General features: G+C 40.1%; 1 protein-coding gene across 11 annotated transcripts in view; it reads right to left on the bottom strand.

Annotated features, from left to right (window-relative positions):
* Positions 1 to 2,023: 2,023 nt before the first annotated feature.
* Positions 2,024 to 25,175, bottom strand: part of Ptp4a2 (protein tyrosine phosphatase 4A2) — a 34,913-nt gene continuing 11,761 nt past the window's right edge. For 6 of the 11 annotated variants that reach the window (XM_076565184.1, XM_076565181.1, XM_076565183.1 and 3 more), the window contains exons 2-7: positions 14,799 to 15,497; positions 11,823 to 11,915; positions 11,214 to 11,279; positions 7,021 to 7,151; positions 5,945 to 6,019; positions 2,024 to 4,344 (exon numbers count right to left, since the gene is read on the bottom strand). In XM_076565184.1, coding sequence (XP_076421299.1) covers positions 4,236 to 4,344; positions 5,945 to 6,019; positions 7,021 to 7,151; positions 11,214 to 11,279; positions 11,823 to 11,915; positions 14,799 to 14,894 — 570 coding nt within the window. In that variant the 5' untranslated portion in view covers positions 14,895 to 15,497 and the 3' untranslated portion in view covers positions 2,024 to 4,235. The remainder of the gene's footprint in view (positions 4,345 to 5,944; positions 6,020 to 7,020; positions 7,152 to 11,213; positions 11,280 to 11,822; positions 11,916 to 14,798; positions 15,498 to 25,175) is intronic. The other 5 variants (XM_006994362.4, XM_006994363.4, XM_076565187.1 and 2 more) reach the window with 4 other exon arrangements.

The following is a 25,175-nucleotide window of genomic DNA, read 5'->3' as shown; positions in this document are numbered from 1 at the left end:
CTGGGGTGGGGTGGGGTGGCAGAGAAAGGAGGTGCATGTGGAATCAAACAGGGTTCTATCTTTTCACATGTGTACCTGTGCTCACGTGCCATAGCAGGGCTTCAAGGATCAAACTCATCAGGCTTAATGGCACTTGCCTGTAACTGCTGAGATGGCTTCTCAGTTATTCTTTTTCATGTTTTTGGTTTGTTTGATTTTTTTTGTTTTGTTTTTTTTGTTTTTGTTTTTTTGAGACAGGATTTCTTTGTGTAGCCTTGGCGGTCCTGCCACTCAAACTCAGGAGATCCACCTGCCTCTACCTCCAGAAGACAGGAGCTCCCATCTCCTGGCAGATTTTTTTTTTTTTTTTTTTTTTAAATGACAGGGTTTCTCTACATATCCCTGGCTGTCCTGGAACTCACTACCTGCCTCTGTCACCAGAATGCTGGAATTAAAGGTATGAGCCACCAGGTCTAACCTATAAATATGCAACAAACAGCATATTTATAGGTTGGTGAGAATGATCTAGAAAGAAAATGAAAAGGGCATCAGAGAAAGGAATAAAGAGCCCCTTATTCAAATAAGGGATGAAATCAGATAGATGGAAATACTCGCCTTAAGCTTAAAAAAGAAGTGAGGGGGCTAGGGAGTTACTCGGTGATTGTTTTTGCTGGTTCTGCAGAGGACTCAGGTTCCTGAAGCACTAATTTCAGGGGATCCAATTGCCTCTTTTGGCTTCCATGGACCCCTGCATATATGTGGTACACATAAACTCAACAGGCACACATATATGCTCCTTTTTTAAATCCTAGATATAGTGTTTATAGAATGGGACCCTTTAAACAGGAGTCAATATGTTGGTAGTAACAATTTAAGACAGTACCACAGGTGCCCACCAGAGATGGGTGAGATGTGGGTCAGGAAGTGTGAAGGTCAGGTCAGGGATCGGCACTCGTAGTTGGTTCAAATCATTGCTCAGACTATCCAGCACTATCACTGCACAGACGTCTCCAAGCTAGCTAACCTAGGAGCTTCCAGACAGTTCTGGAAGTTCTGCTTTCTGTCTCCACAGGAGTGCTGGAATTACACATACCCAGCTCTTTAGGAGGCTCCAGGGATGAACTGTCTTTTACCTGCAGAGCTGTCTTCCTGGCCCTTCCTGTTTCTAGGTTTAAAAACCAACCAATCAGAGCTAAAGTGAGCAAGGAGAAAGAGCAGATGAGACAGATGTGGCAGACCTGAGACAATGCAGACGCCACAAGACTTCAGACTTGATGGCATGTAGAGCTGCCCAATTTCAGGGGAAGAGGAATAGTTGGCTTAACCAAGACCAGCCAGAATGAAGACAAGGCATTAGCAATTTCCTGTAGAGCTAAGTAATTATCACAACCAGCCAAAGAATCTAATGGAGCTACTGTAGAGGACAAGGTTAATGCTAAGCTCTGGGACCAACAGCTTGTAGATGGCACAGCACAAAGCCATCCATCCACTGTAACTTTGTTTACCAAGACAAGGTGTCTTACCATGTAGCCCAGGGCAGCCTTGAACGCCCTGATGCTCCATCCCCCGAGCTAGAGTGCTTAGATTACAGATGTTTACCACCATACCAGCTTCCTTCCACCCACTGTAACTTTGTTTCCGTAAGACTGAGGTCCTCTAAAGCAGGATTCATCTTTCAATTCTTTGTACCTTGGCACTTTATCTAGCTTACCAATGATTAAAGAGAAATTCTATAATACATACATAAAGCAGGTAATTCTCCACTTTTAAGAGTTTAAAGAAAAATTGTAATGCCTTATCCAAGCCTATGATGTAAGCAAATTCCTTAGAATGAGACGCTGAATTCCTATACTGTTGTGTCCAGGAGGTGAACCAGAAAATGTGTTACTTGCATCCGAACTAAGGTCAGGTACACCTAACTGAACACTTCTCACTTCACCTCCTGAAAGCACATTATCAGGACACAAATCAGGCCTTGAGAATACCAGAGAAAAAGGAGCAAACAAACTCAATTTGGAGGTGGGGGGAAAAAAATGCACAAAGAGCATGTAAAATATGTTTTATTGTTCTTTAAAAGGGTTCAGGATTTGGTTTTAAATCAGGCTGCACACCTTTCAAAAGTTTGACATCTCTCACCATGCCAAACTGACTTCCACTAGCAATACTTCATTAAATCCAAAAGAAAAAAAAGTTTTAATTTTGAGGAGAAAAAAAAAGTCCAGTTCTGAGAACAGTTAACATTAGTCTTATTTAAAACAATATGAGGGCTGTTTTATGTTGTTTTATCCACCCTTCTCCTCACACAGAACCAGGAATGTAACTCTATCTCAGGCAGGCATTGAGACCGATGGACACCTGCATGCACATAGCCTCACGGGAACACATGTGCTCATGCACAAATGCACACACCAAACTTCTGAACATGTCAGGTGGAAAAGGGTTTGCTGGTATTGATCAGAACCCCTGGAGTCAACAGTCAATCTAAACTTAGAAGGTAAGATATTTTGATCTTGAGTCTATGTTAAAGCGATCTATTTGTCGTCATGTTCTGAAATAAGAGAATTTTGGGTTGTATCATCATTTTACACTTTAAAATTCTAGAAACAATGTCAAAAAAGCATTATTTTTCATTTTCTGGGATGAGGCAGGAAGGACTCCACAGATTCGAATTTAGTTAAAAGCAGAACAATCCCAGCAATAGTATAGAGGCAGTTCACAAAGCTGCCAGCCACCAAGGTACCATCAAGGAGATGTCATCCATCCTACTGGCCTATCTGTACTAATAAAGCGGGAAGCTTAAGGCTCTGCACAATACATTTCCACTGGGACAAGAAGACTCTAGGCCTGCACTCAGGGCTTGACACTCACTGTCAAGTAGGGAACATTTAGCTGAAGAGGGTGCCAGAGTCCCCGGAGTTGCCTCTCCACTGCAGCCTGGTCAACTGTCTTCTGCAAATAAGGAAAAAACAGCTTTTCTGTATCAGCACATTTAACAGAGAACCCGAAAAATGCTCCCACATGATGCCACGAGCGGAGTCCCCTTGCTATTCACTTTATTGCTTGCCATTGCCTGTGGGTACACACTCACTAGATATTGCTGGTTTTGACAGTGATTTCTTTTTCCTTTTTAATCTCAGAAGAATCTAGTAATAACAAGGTAATAGGTGGTTACACTAACTGTACATATAGAGAGAGTAATTTGGAAAACCACCATCACAGACATTCTTAAGACCAAAATACTGTGAATGTTCTGTTGCTCCTCTATTTCTGAAATCAGCCCTCAGATTTTAAGATATTGCTTTTCCATGACATCGTTAGATAGCAAATCCACAACCCATAGTTCTAGAGTTGTAGAAACATGCTAACTCTCCAGGACAGACCATCGATGGCCTGGAGCCATCTCTTCAATAAGTTTCTGGGATGCCCACTTCTTCCACTATTGGGAAAGGATTCTCCTCTCAGCTAAGTTCCAGGAGACAGACTCCTCTTTAAGATGTCATTTCCTCACCATTTACCAAAACAAACTGCTTCTGGCTACCTTCCATGCCTACGTGAGGAAGAGGAACTAAGCGAGCACCCACCATCACTAGACTATAAAAAACCACCTAGATCATAGAACAGATGCGCACTGCTTTTTCTTGGCTTGCTTTTTTTTGGGTTTTTTTTTTCTTTTTGGTGTTTTTTGTCGTTGTTTTCCTAAAAGTGCCCAGGTAGGCTTAAGGCTGCAGACATACGTACATCTACAGCAACAAGGATTTCTTTCTATTCCATCTACATGTATGGGGGTGGGGTAAGGGGGACAGGACAGGAAGAAAGATGGGGATAATCTACCTTCCCCAAATCCTACCACAAGGAGACCTATGTGCCAAGCATAATGGAAGTGTGTGCTCCCCAACAACTGGCTCCACACTGGTTAATATTCTGCTGGTTTTCCTCAGATACCTATTTTGAAAAAAGTTTAAAAAACACAGGAGGATTTTGAAATAATTCAATCCTGGCAGAAATCAAAACTCCAAAACTAGGAGCAAAATCATCTTTCACTAAATTAATCCCTTTTCCTTTCTTTTTTCTTTTCTTAAACATTTTATTCGTGTTATAGAGGGATTTCTTTATCATTTGCTTTCTTCTCAATCATTAGGAGTTGAGGAGTACTGAATCCATCACTACTTTGATGACACAGGTAAGATTCCAGATTCACATTTCCAGGTACCAAGAGTTCCCTCTAATGCCACGATCCATTCAGCCTTCCTCTACGTCTACTGAACACAGCAATGCCCATTGGTATCTCTGAAGCGTAATCGCATCTTAGGTCGGTATTTCTCCAAGTAAAGCAGCTGTTTGGAATTGAATGCTCCCCTTCTTTTTCTGAAAATACAAGAATGGTACACTATCATGTAGCAAAGAACTGCACAGCTTACTGAAATGTACTATTTATGGCACAATGCCATCTAAGCTAGTTTTCCCCAGATGAAAACCTGCTTATTTCCCATACCACATCACTTTAAAAGTTGGCACGTGAACTTGGTTGTTTTGTTTGTTTGTTGGGTTGGTTTTATGAGACAGTGTTTCTATGTGTAGCTCTGGCTGTCCTGGAACTTGCACTGTAACCAGGTTGGCCTTGAACTCACAGAGATCCGCCTGCCTCTGCCTCCTGAGTACTGAGATTAATGGTGTGTGCTACTACCACCCAGCTACAGTCATGTTCTTCTGGGGTTTTTTTTGTTGCTGTTGTTTATTTTTTGGTTTTTTGAGACAAGGTTTCTCTCTGTTACTTTGGTTGTCCTGGAACCTGGAACTCACTCTGTAGACCAGGCTGGCCTCCAACTCACAGAGATCCACCTGCTTCTGCCTCCCAAGTGCTGGGATTAAAGGCATGCACCACCACCAGATGAGACATAAACTCAAGCCCCTCCAAAAGAAGTTTCTTTCCTTTTCTTCTTTTTCCGAGACAGGGTTTCTCTGTGTAGCCCTGGAACTCACTCTGTAGCCCAGGCTGGCCTCAAATTCAGAGATCCGCCTGCCTCTGCCACCAAATTTGCTTGAGTTTCTTTGCCCATCATGTAGTTCATTTAAAAGAGATCAGCAGGGTTGTTCAACAACACCTGACTACACTCTTTCCAATAAGATGAACAGAGTCTTCAGATCAGAATGAGAAACAAGCATTTAATAAACTTTAAAAAACTAACACTAGTTCGAACATACGAAGAGAGTCTCATGTTCGGGGCAGAGTGGAGTGGCAGTGGGACACCACTGTCTCAGTGCTGAGAACCATACACTTCAGGTCTCCTGTCAGTCTTTTCTTTCTCCTCTTAATTTTGTTAAAGAAAGGAACAACATGGCCTATTATTTCAGACCAGTGTCGGGGATGTCAGGTTACTACTATTCTAATTTTGTATGAGAACAGGTCATTCAAGAGTAACAAGTGGGGACTGGAGAGATGGCTCATTGATTAAGAACACTGACTGCTCTTCCAGAGGACCTGGGTTCAGTTCCCAGCACCCATATGGCAGCTCATAACTGTCTGTAACTTCAGTTCCAGGGGATCTGACGTCCTTATACACACATGCAGGCAAAACACCAATGCACATAAAATTTAAAAAATAATGTTAAAGTACTAAAGTAATTAATCTGTTCCTCCATGCATTCCTTTTGTCTGCTGGTCATATGAAATTGCACTGGGCGCTATTATGGAATCCACTGAAAACAGCACTCATCAATTTACTCACTGTGAAGATTCCTAGACATCCAACCACATACTACCATACCCAAATTTGACATCTAAATTAGAAGAACAATCTTACAAACTCCTGGTAGTCTTTGTCACTTGCCTTTATCTTTTTCTCTATTTTCAAACAGTATTTTAAGCCCAAACCAACCACTTCTTACATATTTCAAATGTCTCAATAACCTCTTCCTCCTGCATAGCCCCACTTAGGGTTCTGCACATACAACTGTATATACTCACTGTCTTATGAACTGAACGGCATCTTCATACTTCATTCCACATTCAATCAATGCAAGTGCAACCAGCACAGGGGCCCTGCAAAGAGAAGGCCATCATGAGTATCCATAGTACTAGAGTCTAGAGTTTGCTCTGGTTTTTAACCGAAAGCTTATACATTACCAATTTGAGCTTTGTGCTGGGTGTGGTGGCACATGCTTTAATCCCAGCATTTGGAAGACAGGCAGATCTCTGTGAGTTCAAGGACAGCCTGGTCTACACAGTAAGTTCTAGGACAGCCAGGTCTATAAAATATAAATACAAAATACTGAAACGTCCAACCTCATAAAGAAACCTTAACATACTAAAGTGCTAAGCAGAGCTAATAGCCCAAGTCACCACCACCTTGAGGCAATGGCATCTCACAGTAATGTTGAGTCACAGTGCACTCATAAATTGGCACTTAACCTTCTGTTTATCCAACACACTACTGCAAGCATATTTGGCAGAAAAGGTTCTAAAATCAGTCAATTTTCAGTGTCCACACATCGCTGTTCAAGAGTTTAAAGTAACTTTGTTAAATTCCCTTTCATTTCAATCCAAACCCAACCATGTACAGATACTTTAATCTCTAAAACTATTTTAATTTTGTTGGCCGCTTAATGACCTAAGTATCTCTATTTCTTGAAATGGGACACGGACCCTCATTACATGCTATATAGCATTAGAATCCGATCCAGACCCAACACAACTGGCTCTTAAGAGAACTTATTACACTGACATTTGCTCATTTCCTTTCCAGTAATTTAGTATCATGTAGTTACTAAATGCAAGTTCTACCAAGGTGAAATTTCCAGTTGGCTTTCATTTCTTCTTCTTCTTCTTCTTCTTTTTGTTTTTTCAAGACAAAGTTTCTCTGTGTAGCTTTGTGCCTTTCCTGGAACTCACTTTGTAGACCAGGCTGGCCTCGAACTCACAGCGATCTGCCTGCCTCTGCCTCCCGAGTGCTGGGAGTAAAGGCGTGCACCACCACCGCCGCCACTCAGCTCAGTTGGCTTTCTTAGACACAATGAATTCAGAAAAAAAGTAAGAGTTTTTACCTTCCCAATCCTGCCACACAATGCACTGCAACACAGCAACCTGGCTCTTCACGAAATTTGGTTTTTAGCAGGTTTAGCCAATCATCTACTATTTGATTAGGGGGTGGAGCTCCATCATCAAATGGCCAATCCTGAAAAGAAATGACTTCTTATATTCAACTGGTATGTTCTCAGGGACTAACATCCTAATATAGATGAAGTGAAAATAGTAGCCAGGGCAGGCAGGCTTAACTAAAATAAATATATCACTTAAACCTATTCTTTTGTTTTATTCTGAGACAGTTTATCTGTGCAGCCTTAGCTGTTCTGGAACTTGTTCTGTAGCCCAGACTGGCCTTGAACTCACAGAGATCCTCCTGCCTCTGCCTCTCAGGTGCTGAGATTAAAGGCGTGCGCCACTACTGCTATTCTTAACATAATTCTAATCACTGCTAAAAAACTATCCAAGACCAAAATTTGAATCTGCCAAGTTAAGCCTTCTTAAATGATCTATAATCAATGCCACCCATACACATCTAAAGACAGATATACATATAATTATTGCAAACTGAACCTAGGGACTTATAGGCACTAGGCAAGCATCCTACTACTTACCGCCCCTAGCCCTATCTTAACCAAGAACTGTGGTGTCACAGATCTAGAGCAGCTGAGACCACCAAGTGCCTGGATAGACACTGCTAACTGCTGTAGGTCCCCTGGAAGTGTGTGCCGGATCGAGTCTCACTGGTTCCTTCACAACTGCTTCTGAGGATTATCCCCTGGGCTATAAAATCTTTTCTGAAATCTCAGTGTTTTTCATTTCTTTCTGAAATACTATCTTTGTGTGAATAAAATTAAAAGGGGGGGGTTTAAACCTCCACCCAAATTATACATGTTATTTAGTAAAGACAGTGTCAATGATAGGCTCCTGAGACGATTTTCTTAAGCATCCTCTTTTATGGTCTCATGTAGTCTAAGCTGACCTTTAACTTGAGGTTGACCTTGAACTTCTGATCCTTCCTACTTCTACCTCCCAAATTCTAATATTACAGGCATGTGCTGAAATACCTTCCACTTCCTCTTTTAGTGAGGAGACAGGGTCTCTAGATAGCCCTGCCAGACCTTGGACTCAAGAGAATCCTCTACCCCCAACTGCTGGGACTAACGGTGTGTGCTACCACAGCTCATCCAGCCTCCTTTTCTGTCTAGTCATCAATCTAGGTTGTCTTTCAGCTCTCCCTGCATTTACCAAACAGCACATTACTGCTTGTTTAATCTTCGTTGTTACATAGGCAAGAGTTTCTAATAACTCTAACACTGAGTTCTTATGATATTCCCGCGGCCCGCAGCAAATGGGCAGGAGTCATCACATTTTATGCACTCTTTACCCACTACTAAAGGACAAAAATGAAATGGGGAATGTTTTAAAGCTTCAGACTATTGTACTGGGACCAAGTAAAAATACTAGAAAAGAAACAAGCACTAAACTGATTCAGCAATCATTACTGGCACCAGTGGAACATTCTAAGTAGTCCATTGGCCATGACAGCAAATTACGTTTGAATTGTCAACTATACCTCTTAATTAAAGGGCTGCCAGTGTTACTAACAATGTCACTACAGTTAAACTGTAAACAAGCACCCTAATGGAGACCTTACTTCCTCTAACACTTCCTTAAAGTGCATCTGGAGAAGAAACAATGCACATAACATGCTGCCCTCACTGATAAGCAGTTTCTTTGTGTGTGTGTCTTTGTTTTTGTTTTTGTTTTTTTGTTTTGGTTGTTATTGTTCTTTTAACATTTTTAGATAGGGTCTCAATATGTGGCCCTGGCTAGTCTGGACCTCCTTATGTAAACCAGATTGGCTTCGATCTCAAATAGATTAACCTGCTGCTGCCTCCCAAGTATACCACCATACCCAGCTCTTTTGTTTGTTAAATGTAACTCAAATTGGCTTCCCCTCTTCCTGCCTTCGTTTCCCAAGTGCTGGGACTGCAGGCATAGGCAACACAACCGCTGTCTTTTATAAAAAGAAGCATTAAACAATTAGAACTACCAGAACCCACACTACCGATACTGACATCACCACCAGCTAACTGGCTTCTCCCAATTCACCGGGACTTGCAAGACCATTTAAAGAACTGGAAGGTCTTTATCTGAGGACTATCCTTCTAGAGTGACTGACTCTTTCCAAAACCTCTTTACTGGGAAAATATAAATAAATCTGTGTGGGAAAAGGTAACCTCCACATTTTCTTCAAGTTTAAGTCAGACCTTTAATTTTATCTGGGCACAGCTATTTAAAACAAAACAGAAAGCCAAACTTAAAGGACAGAAATAATTCCCAGACCTAGCATTATCTTCTACAAACTAATTTAGGTTCTCTAGTTCATTCTATTGTATGAAGGTGTTTGCCAACATTTCTGATTCAAAGACCATGGTCAATCCAAAGACTTCTCATGCTGCTCATTATCAAAACAAGGTGATTTCTCATGTACCCACTAAAGAACACACAAGAGGGAAGAATTAACTTGTATTCAGCTTAATTTGAATATTGTTTTTTTGAAAAAGGGTTTCATTATAAGGTTGACCTTGACCTTCCTTCATTATAACCAATCTAGTCCTGAACTTGTTGTAATTTTCCTGCTTAGCTTCCCAAGTGCTGGGTGAGAGATGCACCGCAGTTCAAAAATCTTAAAATACACAGGACTAGGCGAGCTAGATGGCTCCACACATGTACACGGTATAATGGAAAAGAAAAATTTATTTATGAAAGTTGAAAACAAGGCTAGAGAGATGGCTCAGTATTTAAAAGCACTTACTGATCTTCCAGAGGACCTGGGTTCAATTCCCAGAACCCTTATCAGGTGGCTCACAACCACTTGTAGCTCCAGCAGATCAGAACATGAAAACACATATACATTTTAAAATTAAACCAAAAACACCACAGAACTAGGCTGGGGGCATGACTCAGCTGGTAGAGGGCTTGCCTGTAGCATTTAGGAAGCACTGAGCTCACCTTCCAAGAACTGCATAAAGCAACCACAGCACACACACCTGTCCTCCCCAGCACTGGGAGGTAAAGGAAGGAAGGTCAGTTCAAAGTCATCCTCAACCACATAATGAGTTTGAGGCCTACCTATAACATGAGGCTGCCTCAAAAAAATAAACTCAGCCGGGCGGTGGTGACGCACGGCTGTAATCCCAGCACTTGGGAGGCAGAGGCAGGTGGACAGAGCTAGTCCAGGACAGGCTCCAAAGCTACAGAGAAACCCTATCTCGAAAAACCAAAATAAATAAATAAATAAACATAAAAAATAAATTAAAAAAATTAACTCACAGGGCTGCATTCTATACATGTATTCTCATCGACAGGAGTTCCAGCCAATGGACTAGTCTCTTAGAAAGAAATGCAAGCCAACTGTTTCAATGCCAAGCAGTGAACATTTTTTAAAATAATTTCTTTATGTGTACTTTATGTGCATTGGTGTTTTGCCTGCTTTTATGTCTGTGAGGTTATCAGATCCCCTGGAACAGGAGTTAGGTACGAACAGTTGTGAGCGGACATGTGTATACGGGGGAAGTGAACCCAGGTCCTCTGGAAGAGCAGTCAGTGATCTCAACCGGGGAGCCATCTCTCCAGCCCCGAAGTGAAATCATTTTTTTAAAAACACAATTTTTTTCACTAAAGCAAAAGTGAGAAGAGTGTGGGTTGTAAACATGAAATGACTGACTACCTTACCAACAAGGAAACTTATCTGCATCAACTGCCTTCCAAACCACTGACCAAGCCCATACCTGAGGAGTCACAGAACCATCTACCTCCATTACTTTCTTCCCAGTTACTCACAAAAGCTCTAGCTCTCTTCCTACTACATTGCCCTCAAAAAGGCACAGAAGACTGATAGGTCATTTCATTCCTAAGAGTCACTCTTAAGAGCCAATTATTCAGGGGAAATGGTAGAGGTTGGATTTTTGGTTTTTTTTGTTTGTTTGTTTTTTTCCAAATAAGAGTCTCTTATTATCTGTAAAGAAGTTAGCATGCTTGCTTTGTATTCAAACTGAACTAGTCTAACCCTACTAGAGCTCTTGAAGAAGCCTACCAAAGAGTATTCTGTACCAAGATGCCTTCTCCTAGTCTTTAACTTTTGCGCCTGCCTTTTTGTCCTCTACAAATGATCCACAAAATAGTAAGTCACTAAGCTCATACTTACAAACTGGGAGAGGATATATCCATATGAAGTATTTCTGATGGAAATTATTATATTCAAATTAGTAGCCTAGAAACAAAAAAAGCTAAATACTGCATTAGTCCCCAAAATACAAAAATAACAATTTTCATTGTGTGTGTGGCCAAGTGGGGGTTCTGAGACAGGATCTCGCTGTGGTAGCCTTCACTGGCCTGGAACTCACTGTGTAGACCAAGACGACCCTGAAATCAGAGAGCCTCCTGCCTCTGCCTTCTAAGTGCTAGAATTAACTTTTTGAGACATGGTCTTTTTACTTGGGTTCTTAAGGTCAATCTCAGGTCCTCATGCTTTGACAGAAGCATTTCACTCTCTGAGACATTTCCCAGTCCCCAGTTTCCATGTTTTAGGAGTAAGTGTCTACTCGATTCTGCCTTTCATTTGTTGAAAATACATTGCAGTTATAGACTCCAAGGACACAATAAATGCTACTGCTCATTTATTAATCCAAAGAAACTCTAGAAGACTGCTATCAAAACTGCCTATTAACTTGGCACTTGAGTATCAAACTTCATAAATATTAGTGTTAGGAAATGTCAGTATGTATTTGTAGAAACAAAGACACTATACACTCACTAGAACGTGGATTCCTTCTTTTTCAACTGGAGCTTTATCATATGTAGCATCACAAACGCGAACCAAAGTTGTCACTCCATACTTCTTAAGTTCCTTTAAAGAGAGACAGTTATCAGAGAACTTGTTTTGGGGATCTGAAACTGGTTTTCAGAACTGTACAAACTGAAACTATGCTGCAGTGCTGTTCTCAGGCAAAGCTCAAAACTGATCTCATTGCAGCAACATATACCAGACACACACTTCTTGTGGGAAAAGTCATCTTTATAAAGGGCAATCAGTGAGTAGCACAGCACAAAAACTTTAAAAGTTCATACATACAACACTGACCTAGAAATTCTATTCTTGGGATTTCATTGAAAAGAGGTAATTAAGACAAAACAGGGGGCTGGAGAGATGGCTCAGAGGTTAAGAACACCGACTGCTCTTCCAAAGGTCCTGAGTTCAATTCCCAGCAACCACATGGTGGCTCACAACCATCTGTAATGAGATCTGGCGCCCTCTTCTGTATACATAATAAATAAATAAATCTTTAAAAAAAAAAAAGACAAAACAGCTTACACATCTTCATCATAGGTAGAACAGAATGGTAAACAGTTGAAATGTTTATTAATGTTCCCCCCACAAAAGGGAATGATTAAGGGAGGGATGGTACACCCAGACAGATAATATTATGACAGCTATGAAAGTAACACTAAAGAGATTGGGGGGACAGTTTTGAATATGTGGTATGACCTTACATAAGTGTATTTATAAATATACACACATGGGGAAAAAAATCTAGAAGCCAGGTATTTAACAATTCAATGTTTTTTGTTGTTGTTGCTTTGTTTATAATTTATAGACAGGGTTTTCTCTGTGTAGCCTTAACTGTCCTGAAACTTACTCTGTAGACCTCTGTGGCTGGCCTCAAACTCACAGAGATTCACCTGCCTCTGCCACCCAAGTGCTAAATTAAGGGCATTCAATACCATGCCTGGCTCTTATTTTGCTTTTCTATATATTTTGGTTTTTGTGTAGTAAGCATTTATTGCCTTTCTAAAGAATAAGTTTAATTTTGAAATTAGGAAGAAAAAGTGATTTAAAAAGAGCTAGTCAACAATTATAGCCAAATGCCTTGCTCCTTTAAACAGAAAATACAGGTCAGGAATGGCTCTCCAGAGGCAAAGGCAGGCAGAACGCTAGAGGTTCAAGGCCAGACAAGGTCATATAGTGAGACCCTGTCTAAAAAAATTTATTCACGCTGGGCAGTGGTGGCGCACGCCTTTAATCCCAGCACTCGGGAGACAGAGGCAGGCAGATCTCTGTGAGTTCGAGGCCAGCCTGGTCTACAGAGCTAGTTCAGGACAGGCTCCAAAGCTAAGAGCCTATCTTTTTTTTTCCTATCTCGGAAAAAAAAAAAAAATCACATTTATTCATTTTTGTACCTGCGCTTGTGAACATACCACAGTGCACACATAGAGGTCCCACAACAATTTTCAAATTTCAGCTCTCTCCTTCCACCATGTAGGTTTGGTGCTAAGTGCCTTTACCCACTGAACCATCTCACCACCTCCCGGCTAGGAATTTTAAAAATGAATTTCAGGTGAGCCTAGGGACACAGATCTAGATGGCTAGACAAAAGAATCACAAGTTCAAGGCCCACCTGAGCTATGGAATTAAATTAAGGCCAGCCTTCGAAATTTAGTGAGTGCCTCAAAATAAAAAAGGGCATGGATATAGCTCACTGGCATTGTGTTTGCTTGGCATTCATGAGGTCTTGGGTTCCATTTCCAGTACCACTGAAGTAGGGTGGGGAAAGGTCTCAAAATACATGTGCTGGGGATATATATAAGTCAGTGGAACAGTCCATAGTAATCTGCACAAGGTCCTAGGTTCAATCCCCAGTAGCACAGAAATGGAAAAATAAAAAAAAGAAGTTGAAACGATTTTCATGGTTGTCACTCAGCAGAAAGTTGTGCTACAACTTTTTTACAATAAACCTCTATTTGGCATCAGCTTTGCCCCCACAAAACGAGAGTCCCAGCTGCGAATTCATATTTGATAGTACAATCTATAAAAGACTAAAAACTGGCCGGGCGGTGGTGGCACACGCCTTTAGTCCCAGCACTTGGGAGGCAGAGCCAGGTGGATCTCTGTGAGTTCGAGGCCAGCCTGGGCTACAGAGTGAGATCCAGGAAAGGCGCAAAGCTACCGAGAAACCCTGTCTCGAAAAACCAAAAAGACTAAAAACTGTATTTAAATATTTGCTAAAAGAGTCAAGAGTTTTTTAATTACCAAAAGGGGGGGAACAAATGAGACTCTGTTCTACTACCCATGACCACTTCCTTCCCAAGTTTCTGGGTTCCTGTATTATGATAAGTACTGTTACACATGTTTGTTAGAGTATGGGTGTGGAGATCAGAGAATACCTTGGGGGAATCAGTTGTCATAGCCTCAAGGATTAAACTGAGGTTGTCACACCTGAGAGTTCTCCTTTCCCCATCTCATCCACCCCTTAACCTGAGTTTCAGTATGACAGGCTTAAGTGTCAGTTCTACCAAATACAATGAGCCACTGGGCAAATTACATGATTGACTTGGAAGCTGAGTGGTATTATCTGTAAGAGGGAGGAGGGAACAAGAGTGCCTGTGTCAGATAGAATTTTTGTACCTTGACCTTCAAAACAAACAGTGCTCAGTGCTTACTGCAATGTTGAGTACATGCTAAGCTCAACAAATGTTTTTTTAGTACTAAAAAGGACAAAAAATACTGCTAATGAACATAGAAAGAACACAAGATTTAAAGTACTAGATAATCTAGAATAGCCCCAAAGTTTCTTAAATACTCTTTCAAAAATTCTATAGTAACAATTCAACCCAATGTAAACTATTAAAAGATAAACATTCATAGTTAAATCACACCATTTTATTCTAATTTTAATAAGACTTATTAATAGCTATAAGTCAATCCCAAAAGTAGACTATCCTACAATCTTACCTCTGTGAACTTGTTGAGAGTAGCATTGGTGGGGTTGTGAGTTATCAGAAAACGCATGTTCTCATAAGAGATCTCCACAGGGGCTGGACGGTTCATTATGGCAAATAAAAAGTGTGAGCGTGCGTGTGTGAATGTGGTAGGGAAAACAGGGGGGAAGGGGGCTCAATAAATCTTGAAATGTTTCTCAGCAGAAAACATTAAAAAGACCACTAAATGCCTATTATTGATCACTACTTTCTCTGTTCAACTTGTTTATTCCTTATGAAGCTTCTCTCTTCAACACAGGCAGAAGTATTCAGAATCCACTTCAATCCAAATTCAACTTGGGCCTCAATGTCTGCAGATGGATACCTTCAGCCTCCAAAAAATCCAACTACATACAAAATGTAAGCAGCCTTTAAACTACATTTAGGCACTAGTGAGACAAGTTAAAAGTGTAGGTTCTTTTCCACTTTTGTTTACTTGATGCTTAATTTTACTGGAGTCATTAAAAGAAATATGCTTGCAATTAAAAAAAAAAAAAAAGCCTACTACTTCTGAGGCCAGTCTCGGTGTCCAGAGTCTTCAAGGCAATGTTAATTATGGCACATATATCCCCCAAGCTCACTTGTCAGCGAAAACGCTGTGCTGAGCCTGGCAGAAGTCTGCCCTCACACTCAGAATCGCCATAAATGTGCAACGTATATTCCAACGAAAAACCTGGGAGAAAAAGCATACGTAACAGGAAGTGAGATTAAGAACCACGTAAACATGAAGTCTAAAGTAAAAATACATTCCCTAAGAGCCCAAGACAGGTCAAATGTCACCAATGATAAATGACTGCCACCCATAAAGACTACAAGGGTGCAAACACAACAACAATCTTAAACACCAGCCTTATCTTTTTTCAAAACTGCTTCAATACAGTTTGTAGGGGAACAAATTATTTCTAACTCGTTTTTCAATGCCTAGATCTTAAAAATTCATTCAAATCATTATTACTTGTAGAAAAAGTTCCATTGACTCTTTTTTTAACTGTTCAACTCACAAAAATACTGTATTTTTCTGCTTTTGATAGATCTTTCACATATATTCTTTGTTTAAAATAAGGTATCTATCTGTAATAGGCTGAAGATATTTAACAAAATTCTACTTCAAAGTCATTTTATTAAAATTCTATGCATTGCCCCCATTAATGATATTAATCCATGGTCAAATTTTTATTTTAGGGTGGGAGCTGGCAGACTGCTTTCCTAGCATCCACAAGCCTAGTTTGATCACCAACACCTCATAAACTGGATGTGGTGGCACATGTCCAATAATCCTAGTACCTGAAAGGTACAAACAGGGAACTCAGAAATTCCAGGTCATTCTTGGCTATATAGCAAGTTCAAGGCAAGCCTAGACAGACAGACAGACAGACACACATACACACACACATACACACAAACTCTCTCCCTCTCTCTCCCCCCAAATAGCTGTTATTTATGTGAAAAGAAAGAGAGAAGTGAAAGGATTTGCCTCAAGTTGCCTCAAGTCACATGAATTAACTGGGCCTCAATCTAGTCTTCTACTGGCCATGTGGTTTTCGTGTTTTATGTATCACCATTGTCTGCTGACTCCACTCATGTACAAACCCATCTTATTTCTGGTCCAGTTTACCCTTTTTTACTATTTTTCACATCACTGCCAGTACACCTATAATCTTAGCTCTCAGGATGCTGAGACAGGGGAATGTCAAATTTTAGGCCAACCTTGATTACATAGCTACATAGTAAGATCCTGTATCAAAAATAATGTAGGGGGATTTTTTTCCCCCAAAAGTTTGTAGTTGGTGACATTTGCCTTTAATCTCAGCACTTAGGAAGCAGAGGCAGGTGGATTTCTGTGCGTTTGAGGCAAGTCTGGCCTACAAATTGAGTTCCAGGCCAGCCAAGGCTACATTACATAGTAAGACCTGTCTAAGAAAAATAAACAATAATTTTAGGGCCAGCGAGATGGCTCAGTGGTTGAGAGAGTATACTACTTTTGAAAAGAACCCAACTTCAAATTTCAACACCTACACTGGGTGGCTCACAACTCCCTGTGGCTCCAGCTCCAGAGAGATTCAAAACCTCTAGCCTCCAAGGGCATCTGCACTCATGTGTGCATAGTCAGCAATCACGTAAACAAGTAGGACTAAAAGTAATAATAAAAGTAAATCTTTCAAAAAATAATTTTGCGGCGGGGCGGTGGTGGCGCACGCCTTTAGTCCCAGCACTCGGGAGGCAGAGGCAGGCAGATCTTTGTGAGTTCGAGGCCAGCCTGGTCTACAGAGCGAGATCCAGGAAAGGAGCAAAGCAAAACTACACAGAGAAACCCTGTCTCAAAAAACCAAAAGAATTTGTAGCCAGGTGTGGTGGCACACACCTTTAATCTCAGCACTCAGGAGGCAGAGGCAGACCAATCTCTGTGAGTTTTGAGGCTAACTTGGTCTACAGAGCTAATTCCAGGACAATCAAGGCTCCACAGGGAAACCCTGTCTAAAAAAAAAGTTTAAAAATTTTTCAGAAGATTTATTAATTTTTATGTATATGAGTGTTCTGCCTGCATGTCTACATCATATACATATACTGCCTATGAAGGCCAGAAGAGGGCCTAGAACTGGAGTTAGATAGTTGTGAGCCACCTCGTGGGTGCTGGGGATCTGGGCTCTCTGGAAGAGCAGCCAGTGCTCTTAACAAGCACTGTGCCATCATTTCTCTAGACCTTAAAAAATTAATAATTTAAAAAGGGAAATAGGAACTCTGAGGCTGGATAAATGTCTCAGTGGTTAAAAGCACTTGTTGGTTTTCCAGAGGTCCTGGGTTTGGTTTCCAGCACCACATGGCAGCTCACAACTGCCTGTGGCTCTGGTTCCAGAAGATCAGACTCTTCTGGTCTCTGAAGGCTCTTGCATGTATGTCAGGCACAGCTACACATGCAAGCAAAACACCCACACAGCTTTAAAGAACAACAAAGTATAAGCTATCTGGAGGTCAGTGTTTCCCACAGCACTCTTCTCTCCAAATATCATTAAAACACAAGTTAAGTCAGAGAAGTAGCAGAATCCATAATTTTATTTTAGGATTTGCTGCTTTGCAACAGTTTAAGATGTTTCATTACATACAGGCTCAGTCAGATGGCAACTTCCTCTGGAAACAGGGACATGGTCTAAGAAGTACTTTTTCTTGCCTCTTCTGTAAGTCACCAATAACTAAATGCTTATTTGATGTTTCAGGGCTGAAAACATAACCCAGTGGTAGCATGGTTGCCCAAAAGGCATAAAACCCTGAGTTTGATATCCCAGCACTGCAAAAATTAAAGTAGTAATAATTTTAAAAGCGGGGTACAGCAGCACAGGTCTGTAAATCCCAGGACTTGGGAAGCAGAATGGTCACCAAGTTCCAGGCCAGCCAGGGCTACATTTTTAGACTTTGTTTCAAAAAATATTAAATTTGTAGCAATAAATATATTTGTGCTAAGTGCATTTTGGTGATGAAGGGCATGTTCAGCATGTACAAGACCTCAGGTTCTATCCCCAATACAGAAAAACTCGGTCTCAGGAAAAAAAGGGGGGTTGGGAATGGGGGTATCAAAGCCACCCTTGTTACACAGAAATTTTAGACCAGCCTAGACTGCAGATCTCTGTAAGACCAGCCAGGTCTACGTATCTACATAGCAAGTTTCAGGACAACCAGGGCTACATAGAGAGACCATGTCTCAAAAAAAAGGGGAGGAGGCATCAGAAACTACTATACTATACTATACTATACTATACTATACTATACTATACTATACTATACTATACTATACTACTATAACTCTTCATTCTAATTCTAACCTCAGACACAGGCACCTGAAGTTACACAGGACACTTTACAGAACACACCTTGTGTAGCCAAGGAGCTTTAGAGTAATGTTAGGAGAAATGCAGATAAACTATTCTGACCTTTTAAAAACTCAAAGATCTTGTTCAAATAGGTTAAATGTTCTGAGACCAACACTATTAAATTAGGAGCAATTCAAGACAAGAGCCTAGATCTCCTGACTCCTCAGTTATTTTTTTCCCTTCCACTTTGGATGCACCCACATATTCAAGTCCCATTCTCTTGCATGCAAGTCTAGGTTTTCTTCAAACATCTGCAACTGCTGACTTCTGTGAGGAAAAGATTACAAGAAACTACAAAAAAACAATGGTTTGCATACAGTGCACAGCAAAACACAAGGAAATTCTAACCTGCGTTGAATCTTTTGGTTCAATGTTATCACAGTTAATGTGTATCAGCTGAGCAGAGGCACTAACAGGCTTGTATTGTAGTGGCAGCCAGACTTAAAAGCTTACAGTCCTGGCATTAAATTTTCTACCTAGTCTCCGGTGTTTGTCTGCTAAGCAAACAAAACAAGCTTTATCCTATCTTATTCCTCCCACTTCATTTTGGAAAGAACCATTTCCAGGGATAATGATAACTTATTATTAGATTTTCAATTCTTAATACTGAAGAGCTCCAACAACAGAATTTCCGCCAAAAGAAACAGTAGGTTCTATCAAAATTAACAGACACATGATAAAACCAAGTTTCTGTCCCACCCCTTCTCCCAAGAGTCCAACTACACATCAACAGTACGAGTTTTGCACCTATCATTTCAGCTGAACTAATGTTAAGTGTAGTTGACACTCAATGCAAAGCAAGCAACCTGTTTTTCAATCAAAATCTCCACCATAATATACCACAGCTAGAATGCTCAAACGTAGCAGACTCCGTTCCCAGCACCCATGTCAGGCAGCTCACAGCAAAGCTGGCCTCCAAGAACACTCTCACATCGGCATATGTCCACAGACATACACACATGATTTAAAAATAGTTATTTTGGTACAATTCCATTCTTTATGTAATATTTTAATTTCACTGAAACAATATATTTTCACAGAAGATTGGAAAAGAATGGCTTGCCACAGAAATCCCTTTAATCTAAGTGGAAGGCTAGAAAGAAGGGACAGAGTAGAGGGAAAGGATGTGGGGTTTGGAAGATCAGGCAAGCAAGCAGAGTCCTAACTAGCTGAGCAGTATGGAGACTACTTAAAACTCTGAGGGTATAAAACAGTTTAAATCTTGGTGTCAGTATCCTACTGCTTGTATCCATCTAAAGGCAAATCTATAGCCAACATGTATGAAATAATCCAGTACTCATCCTTTAATCAGACTGTATGTATGTTTGTTTGTTTGTTTGTTTTTTGGAACAAAGTTTCTCTGTGTAGCCCTGGCTGTCCACATACGGATCCACCTGCCTCTGCCTCCCAAGTGCTGGGATTAAAGGCGTGTGCCACCACTGAACAGCTGCAGGGTATAGTCTTAAAATGGAGAACTAGGCAAAGGTTAAAGAGAAAATAAATCTACATAATAAACAAATAGGTAAAGATAGATGAAAGACACTAGTTAGCAAACTAAATTTAAAGATGTATGGCAGAGTACATGGTCTGCTTTTAGAAATGCATGTGTGCACTTTCATACCCATGGACTATCTGAAAGGTTACAAAGATAAGGTGGGTAAGGTTTCCTGAAGGCAGAGAAAGGGTGGGGAGGGGCTAAAGGACAGAAGCATAATTTGCTTATCTTAACATACACCTTTTGAATGGTTTTAGCTTTTCCATGTAATACTACATATCTTTTTAAAAAAATTCTAGGGTGATAAAGAACCTCTAATGACTTAAATTTATGTTCCAAACAATGCTATAATAATCACATGGTTAGAAAAGGCCTCCAGAGGGCTAGTCCCTCTGTCCCAGGCAAGCCTGTAACTACTACAGTTCTAGGAAGGCAGTTTTCATATTTGTTAAAGACTCAGCAAACTTCATGTCATGCCTCAGCAACTACAGTCCTGTTCAAATGTGTATACAGCAATTCAAAAGCATGAGAGATCAGCCCTATTTAATTTGATCCAATCTTACTAACATCAACCCACTCCCATCAAGCTTTCCACCTCTTTCAGCTCCAAATTAAGTCATATAAGCCTCTAGTATGATGACCTATGCCAGTATCACCAAATTAAAACAGCACATTATAATATAAATGCACACTAAAAGAATTCTAGACAGAAGCAAATAGAACCTACACTCCAAAGTAAAAAACAAGTAAGTTTATGTATTGTTATTTTTCTTAACATAAATTCTACAGGAAACCATGCAAATGAGTCTGATTATTCTCTATGATCAGGATACTTAAAGCCAAATGTACATTGTATACAGAGCCAAAACCTTGCAACACTTTCACTAAAACAAATCCATCTTCTGTAAACAAAAACATCTGTATTTCCCACTAAAATAAATACAACTGACCTAATCTGAATTTATCCAGATGAGCTAAAATATATGTATGACTGTCTACATAATAATATATTAATTTAAACATTTACTGGATATATACTATGTCACATATTCTTAAGGCAAAAAGCAATTAACAAAAAATTCCTATTGGGATGAATTGTATATTTTAGTGGGCAAGAAAAGAAAAGAAATACAATGCCACTCCTTGAAGAAAAATGCAAAGTAAAACAATCTGTAGTTCCAGAAGAGATTGGGATTCCAATTTTTTAAGAATTTGCTAGAAAAGTGACATTTTAATCAAGCCTAGAGGGTGTGAGCCAAATAGATACTCAGAGCATTAGACAAGCAGATAAGCTAAGCTGTAGTTACAATTATAAAAGACATGCTTTGAGTGTTCCAGGAAAAACAGGAGGGCCAGTGCTACTGGAAAAGAGGACCAAGAATGCAGAGTCAGAAGTGAGAACATTACAGGCTCCAGAAGTTTTGGCTTTCATTCAGAGAACAGTGACCCTCAAATGAAGCAAATTAACGGTTACATTCAAAAATGACCATTTGTTTTAAATAAGAGATCACTCCAGCTGCTTTATAAAAACAGACTGAAAAAAATGATATGGGTGGAAGCAAAAAGATGGGTAAAGGGGCCTGTTTCGACTATCTAGGAGATAAGGTGGCTTTGAGCAAGACAGTAACAATCCAGAGGATAAGTCAGTTTTCAGAACACTCTGAAGTAGAACCCAGAAGGCTGTGTCCACAAACTGGATATTGAAGGTGAAAGTCAAGGCCCTTTGAATACTGTCAAACTCATAGACACCTACTCAGACTACAGACAAAAATCATCTTGACCATCAAAAATAGGGAGACTACTGAGGGAAATATCTGTACTGCTTTTTGATTATTTGAGAAAGCTTCTGAAGGCACACAATCTGAAGATAAATCATCTTTACCAATTAAACACTTCTCATTTAGTTAACTGTCTCAAACTGAAATTGCTCCTTTTCCTGACTTACTCTAACCCATCTGAAGACTGCTGAGACAACCAACTATGCTCTCCAGCCTGGATCACCTACCTTGCTTTATCCTCTAGTGCTACATTTACCAAACAAAAACTGGAGACACAGCTTCTTGAAACTTAGAAGATTCATATAATTTCTCCCTCCTTCCACTGACTCTGATCCTAGACAGTAAATAAAGCATCCGCTGTGTTTCTATAAAGCAGGAGCCAAAATATCTGCCATAGGACAAAACTAGCAGGACAGCTCCGGTGGCCAGTTAAAGAAAACAACTCTCAGAGTTACTCCGCGCTTGTCCGCACTCCTGTACTTCCTCCTTTTTTAAGAAGGGAACTTGAGAATGAAGTTCCAGTACAGAAATCAATAATCCAGTCTATAAAAAGAAGCTATGACCTTGATGGCAGGAAATGTCTTAACATTTCGGAATCAGCAAAGACACATGGCCTGCCACTCAAAATGGAAAGGAAAGCAATTAACCAACAACCACACCTGCTTCCGAGAACACTGACAGCTGTTCACTCACATCCAGTGGGCTGTTTCCACCCAAATGAAAGGGAATGGTTTTCAAATTTGTATCCTGGTGATTAGAAAATTCCCTTTTTTAGTAATATATTCCTCTACAAATAGCTTTAAGACAAGTGCTGCAGTATTTTCAAGCCATATTTGAAAATGTACTTTTCAATTGCATAATATATTTTTCCTCTAAAGATTAGCATTTCTCCAGATGAATCTCTTGTCCTAAAATGTCATTTTTCCTTTTATAAGTAAAATTTACCTGGGCCTGGTGGCACAGGCCTGTAACCCCAGCCCTCAGGAGGCAAAGACAGTAGGGCTACCATAAACTGGAAAACCAAGCTGGGTTACAGTCAGTTCCAGGCCAACCTGGACTTCAAAATGAAACTTTCAAAACACAAAACAGAGGCTGGAGAGGTGGCTTATCAATTTAGAGCTCTCCTGCTCTTGCAGAGGACCCAACCTCAGTTCCCAGTATCCACACCTGGTAGTTCACAACCACCTGTGACTCCAGCCTCAGGGAAACTAACACCTGTGGCCTCTCCAGCCACCTGCACTCATGCACGTGTGCACACACAATTTAAAATAATAGTCAGCATCTTTTTTTAAAAAAGACACAAAACAAAAAAATAAAGCAATACAATTCACAGTATTGTGGTCAATACTCACTTTTTCTTAAAAAAAAATTATACTAGTTAATAACATGAAAAGACCTAATGATATTATCCTAACAACAGGTGCTGATCCAACTGTTTTCAGTTAATCTTTTAAAAATTAAACAGCTGAGCCAGATGATGGTGGTGTACTCAGGAGGAAGAGGCAGGTGGATCTCTGAGTTTGAGGCCAGCCTGGTCTACAGAATGAGATCCAGGACAGCCAGGGCTACACAGAGAAACCCTGTCTCAAAAAACAAAACAAGCCGGGCGGTGGTGGCGCACGCCTTTAGTCCCAGCACTCGGGAGGCAGAGGCAGGCGGATCTCTGTGAGTTCGAGGCCAGCCTGGGCTACCAAGTGAGTTCCAGGAAAAGGCGCAAAGCTACACAGAGAAACCCTGTCTCGAAAAAACCAAAAATAAAAATAAATAAATAAATAAACTGCTGCTAAATTAATTCTACTCATCTACACTTTTATTTGTAAACGAAAGTATCAAGGCCATCCTTTTTATGAGTTTTATGCTTAAAGACTAGTTATTAGCATTTCAAGAAACCCAAGTCTTTTATTATAGAGTTGTGCTCACTCTTTTTCTAAACAACTGTGGGGTAACCTTCTCATGCAGTAAGAACTAACTCCCATTAGTTGCTCTGCTACAAAATTGACATATTTGTTTTTCTTGTTCTTTCTACCTTTATTTCTTTAATCTCACCAGACTAAAGAGTTTTCCTGGAAAACAACTTAAATCTTAATAATTTTAATTCAGCTTTCAGCTTCATCATATACATACTAATCTAAAATCTGCTTACTGAATTATTTCATTATCAGATACACTTGAGAGCTTAGGGTATTATTCTGTAGTAGAAGCTCTTGACTAGTATGCTCAAGGCCTTAGGTTCAATCCTCAGAACCAAAAAATCTAAACCAAACCAATCAACCCACCCGAATCCTGACTTTCAACTGTTAATAGTTTTAATAAAGCAAATTCAGAAGCAAACTACCAAAAGACACCTGGCTTCTGCCTGTCAACACCACTTTGAAATGTTTCCTAGGCTTTCAGGACAGTTGAAATGGCTGAGCAGCTGCAAGTTCCTTGATGTTGCAAAACAAGACATTTGGAAAGGTTATTTGAATCACCTTTCAAAATAACCCACTGCACAGGAGCAGCATGCAAAGCAAAAACCCCAAGGCCCTGTTTAAGCATCTATAATACAATGTTTCAGAACTTGCCAGCTATGCATAGGTCAACATAACACTTTCCTTTCTCAGTTTGTAAAACACACTGACAACAACCATACTGTGTCCAGTATCCGCCCCTGAAAGAGAGAGACACTCTCCATGTTCAGGATACCAAATAAGACATTCCAAAACCTATCTTGTCAGCATGAAGTCCTGTTTGAGCCCCAGAAAACATTCTGCTGTTAGGGCATTTTTGTCTACTTTTCAACGAAAACTTGTTAAGTTACGCTTCACTTCCTCTATGCTTGTTTTTATGAATCATATTTCAATCATCTATGTCTGTAGGTCTCTTAAGTATGTTATCTAACCACTAGCTGTCCAATAATGGCATGTTTATTTTCATTAAACACAGATATATTCCCAATTTAAAAAAAACTCACAATGAAAATAAATGGTGTAGATTATGTATGAGTGTGAAGTTTACTGGTGAAATCACTGATGTCTTGCCAAGAATCTTTTGTTGCCACTAATTTAGTTTAACACCGGCTCTAATTTAACATAAAATCAAATCTTTCTTGTCCTCTTCTTCCAAATGCTTCCTCCATTTTTAAGACCTCACCACTCCTGAAGAACACCAAAATGCGGCACACCAATCTATGACAAGGCATCTGTGTGGCTATGCACACATCACACACACTCTAC

Source organism: Peromyscus maniculatus, chromosome 2, assembly GCF_049852395.1.
Source record: "Peromyscus maniculatus bairdii isolate BWxNUB_F1_BW_parent chromosome 2, HU_Pman_BW_mat_3.1, whole genome shotgun sequence".
NCBI classification, from domain to species: Eukaryota; Metazoa; Chordata; class Mammalia; order Rodentia; family Cricetidae; genus Peromyscus; species Peromyscus maniculatus.
Note: the sequence above shows the minus strand (reverse complement) of the source record. Positions and strands in the feature narration are given on the sequence as shown.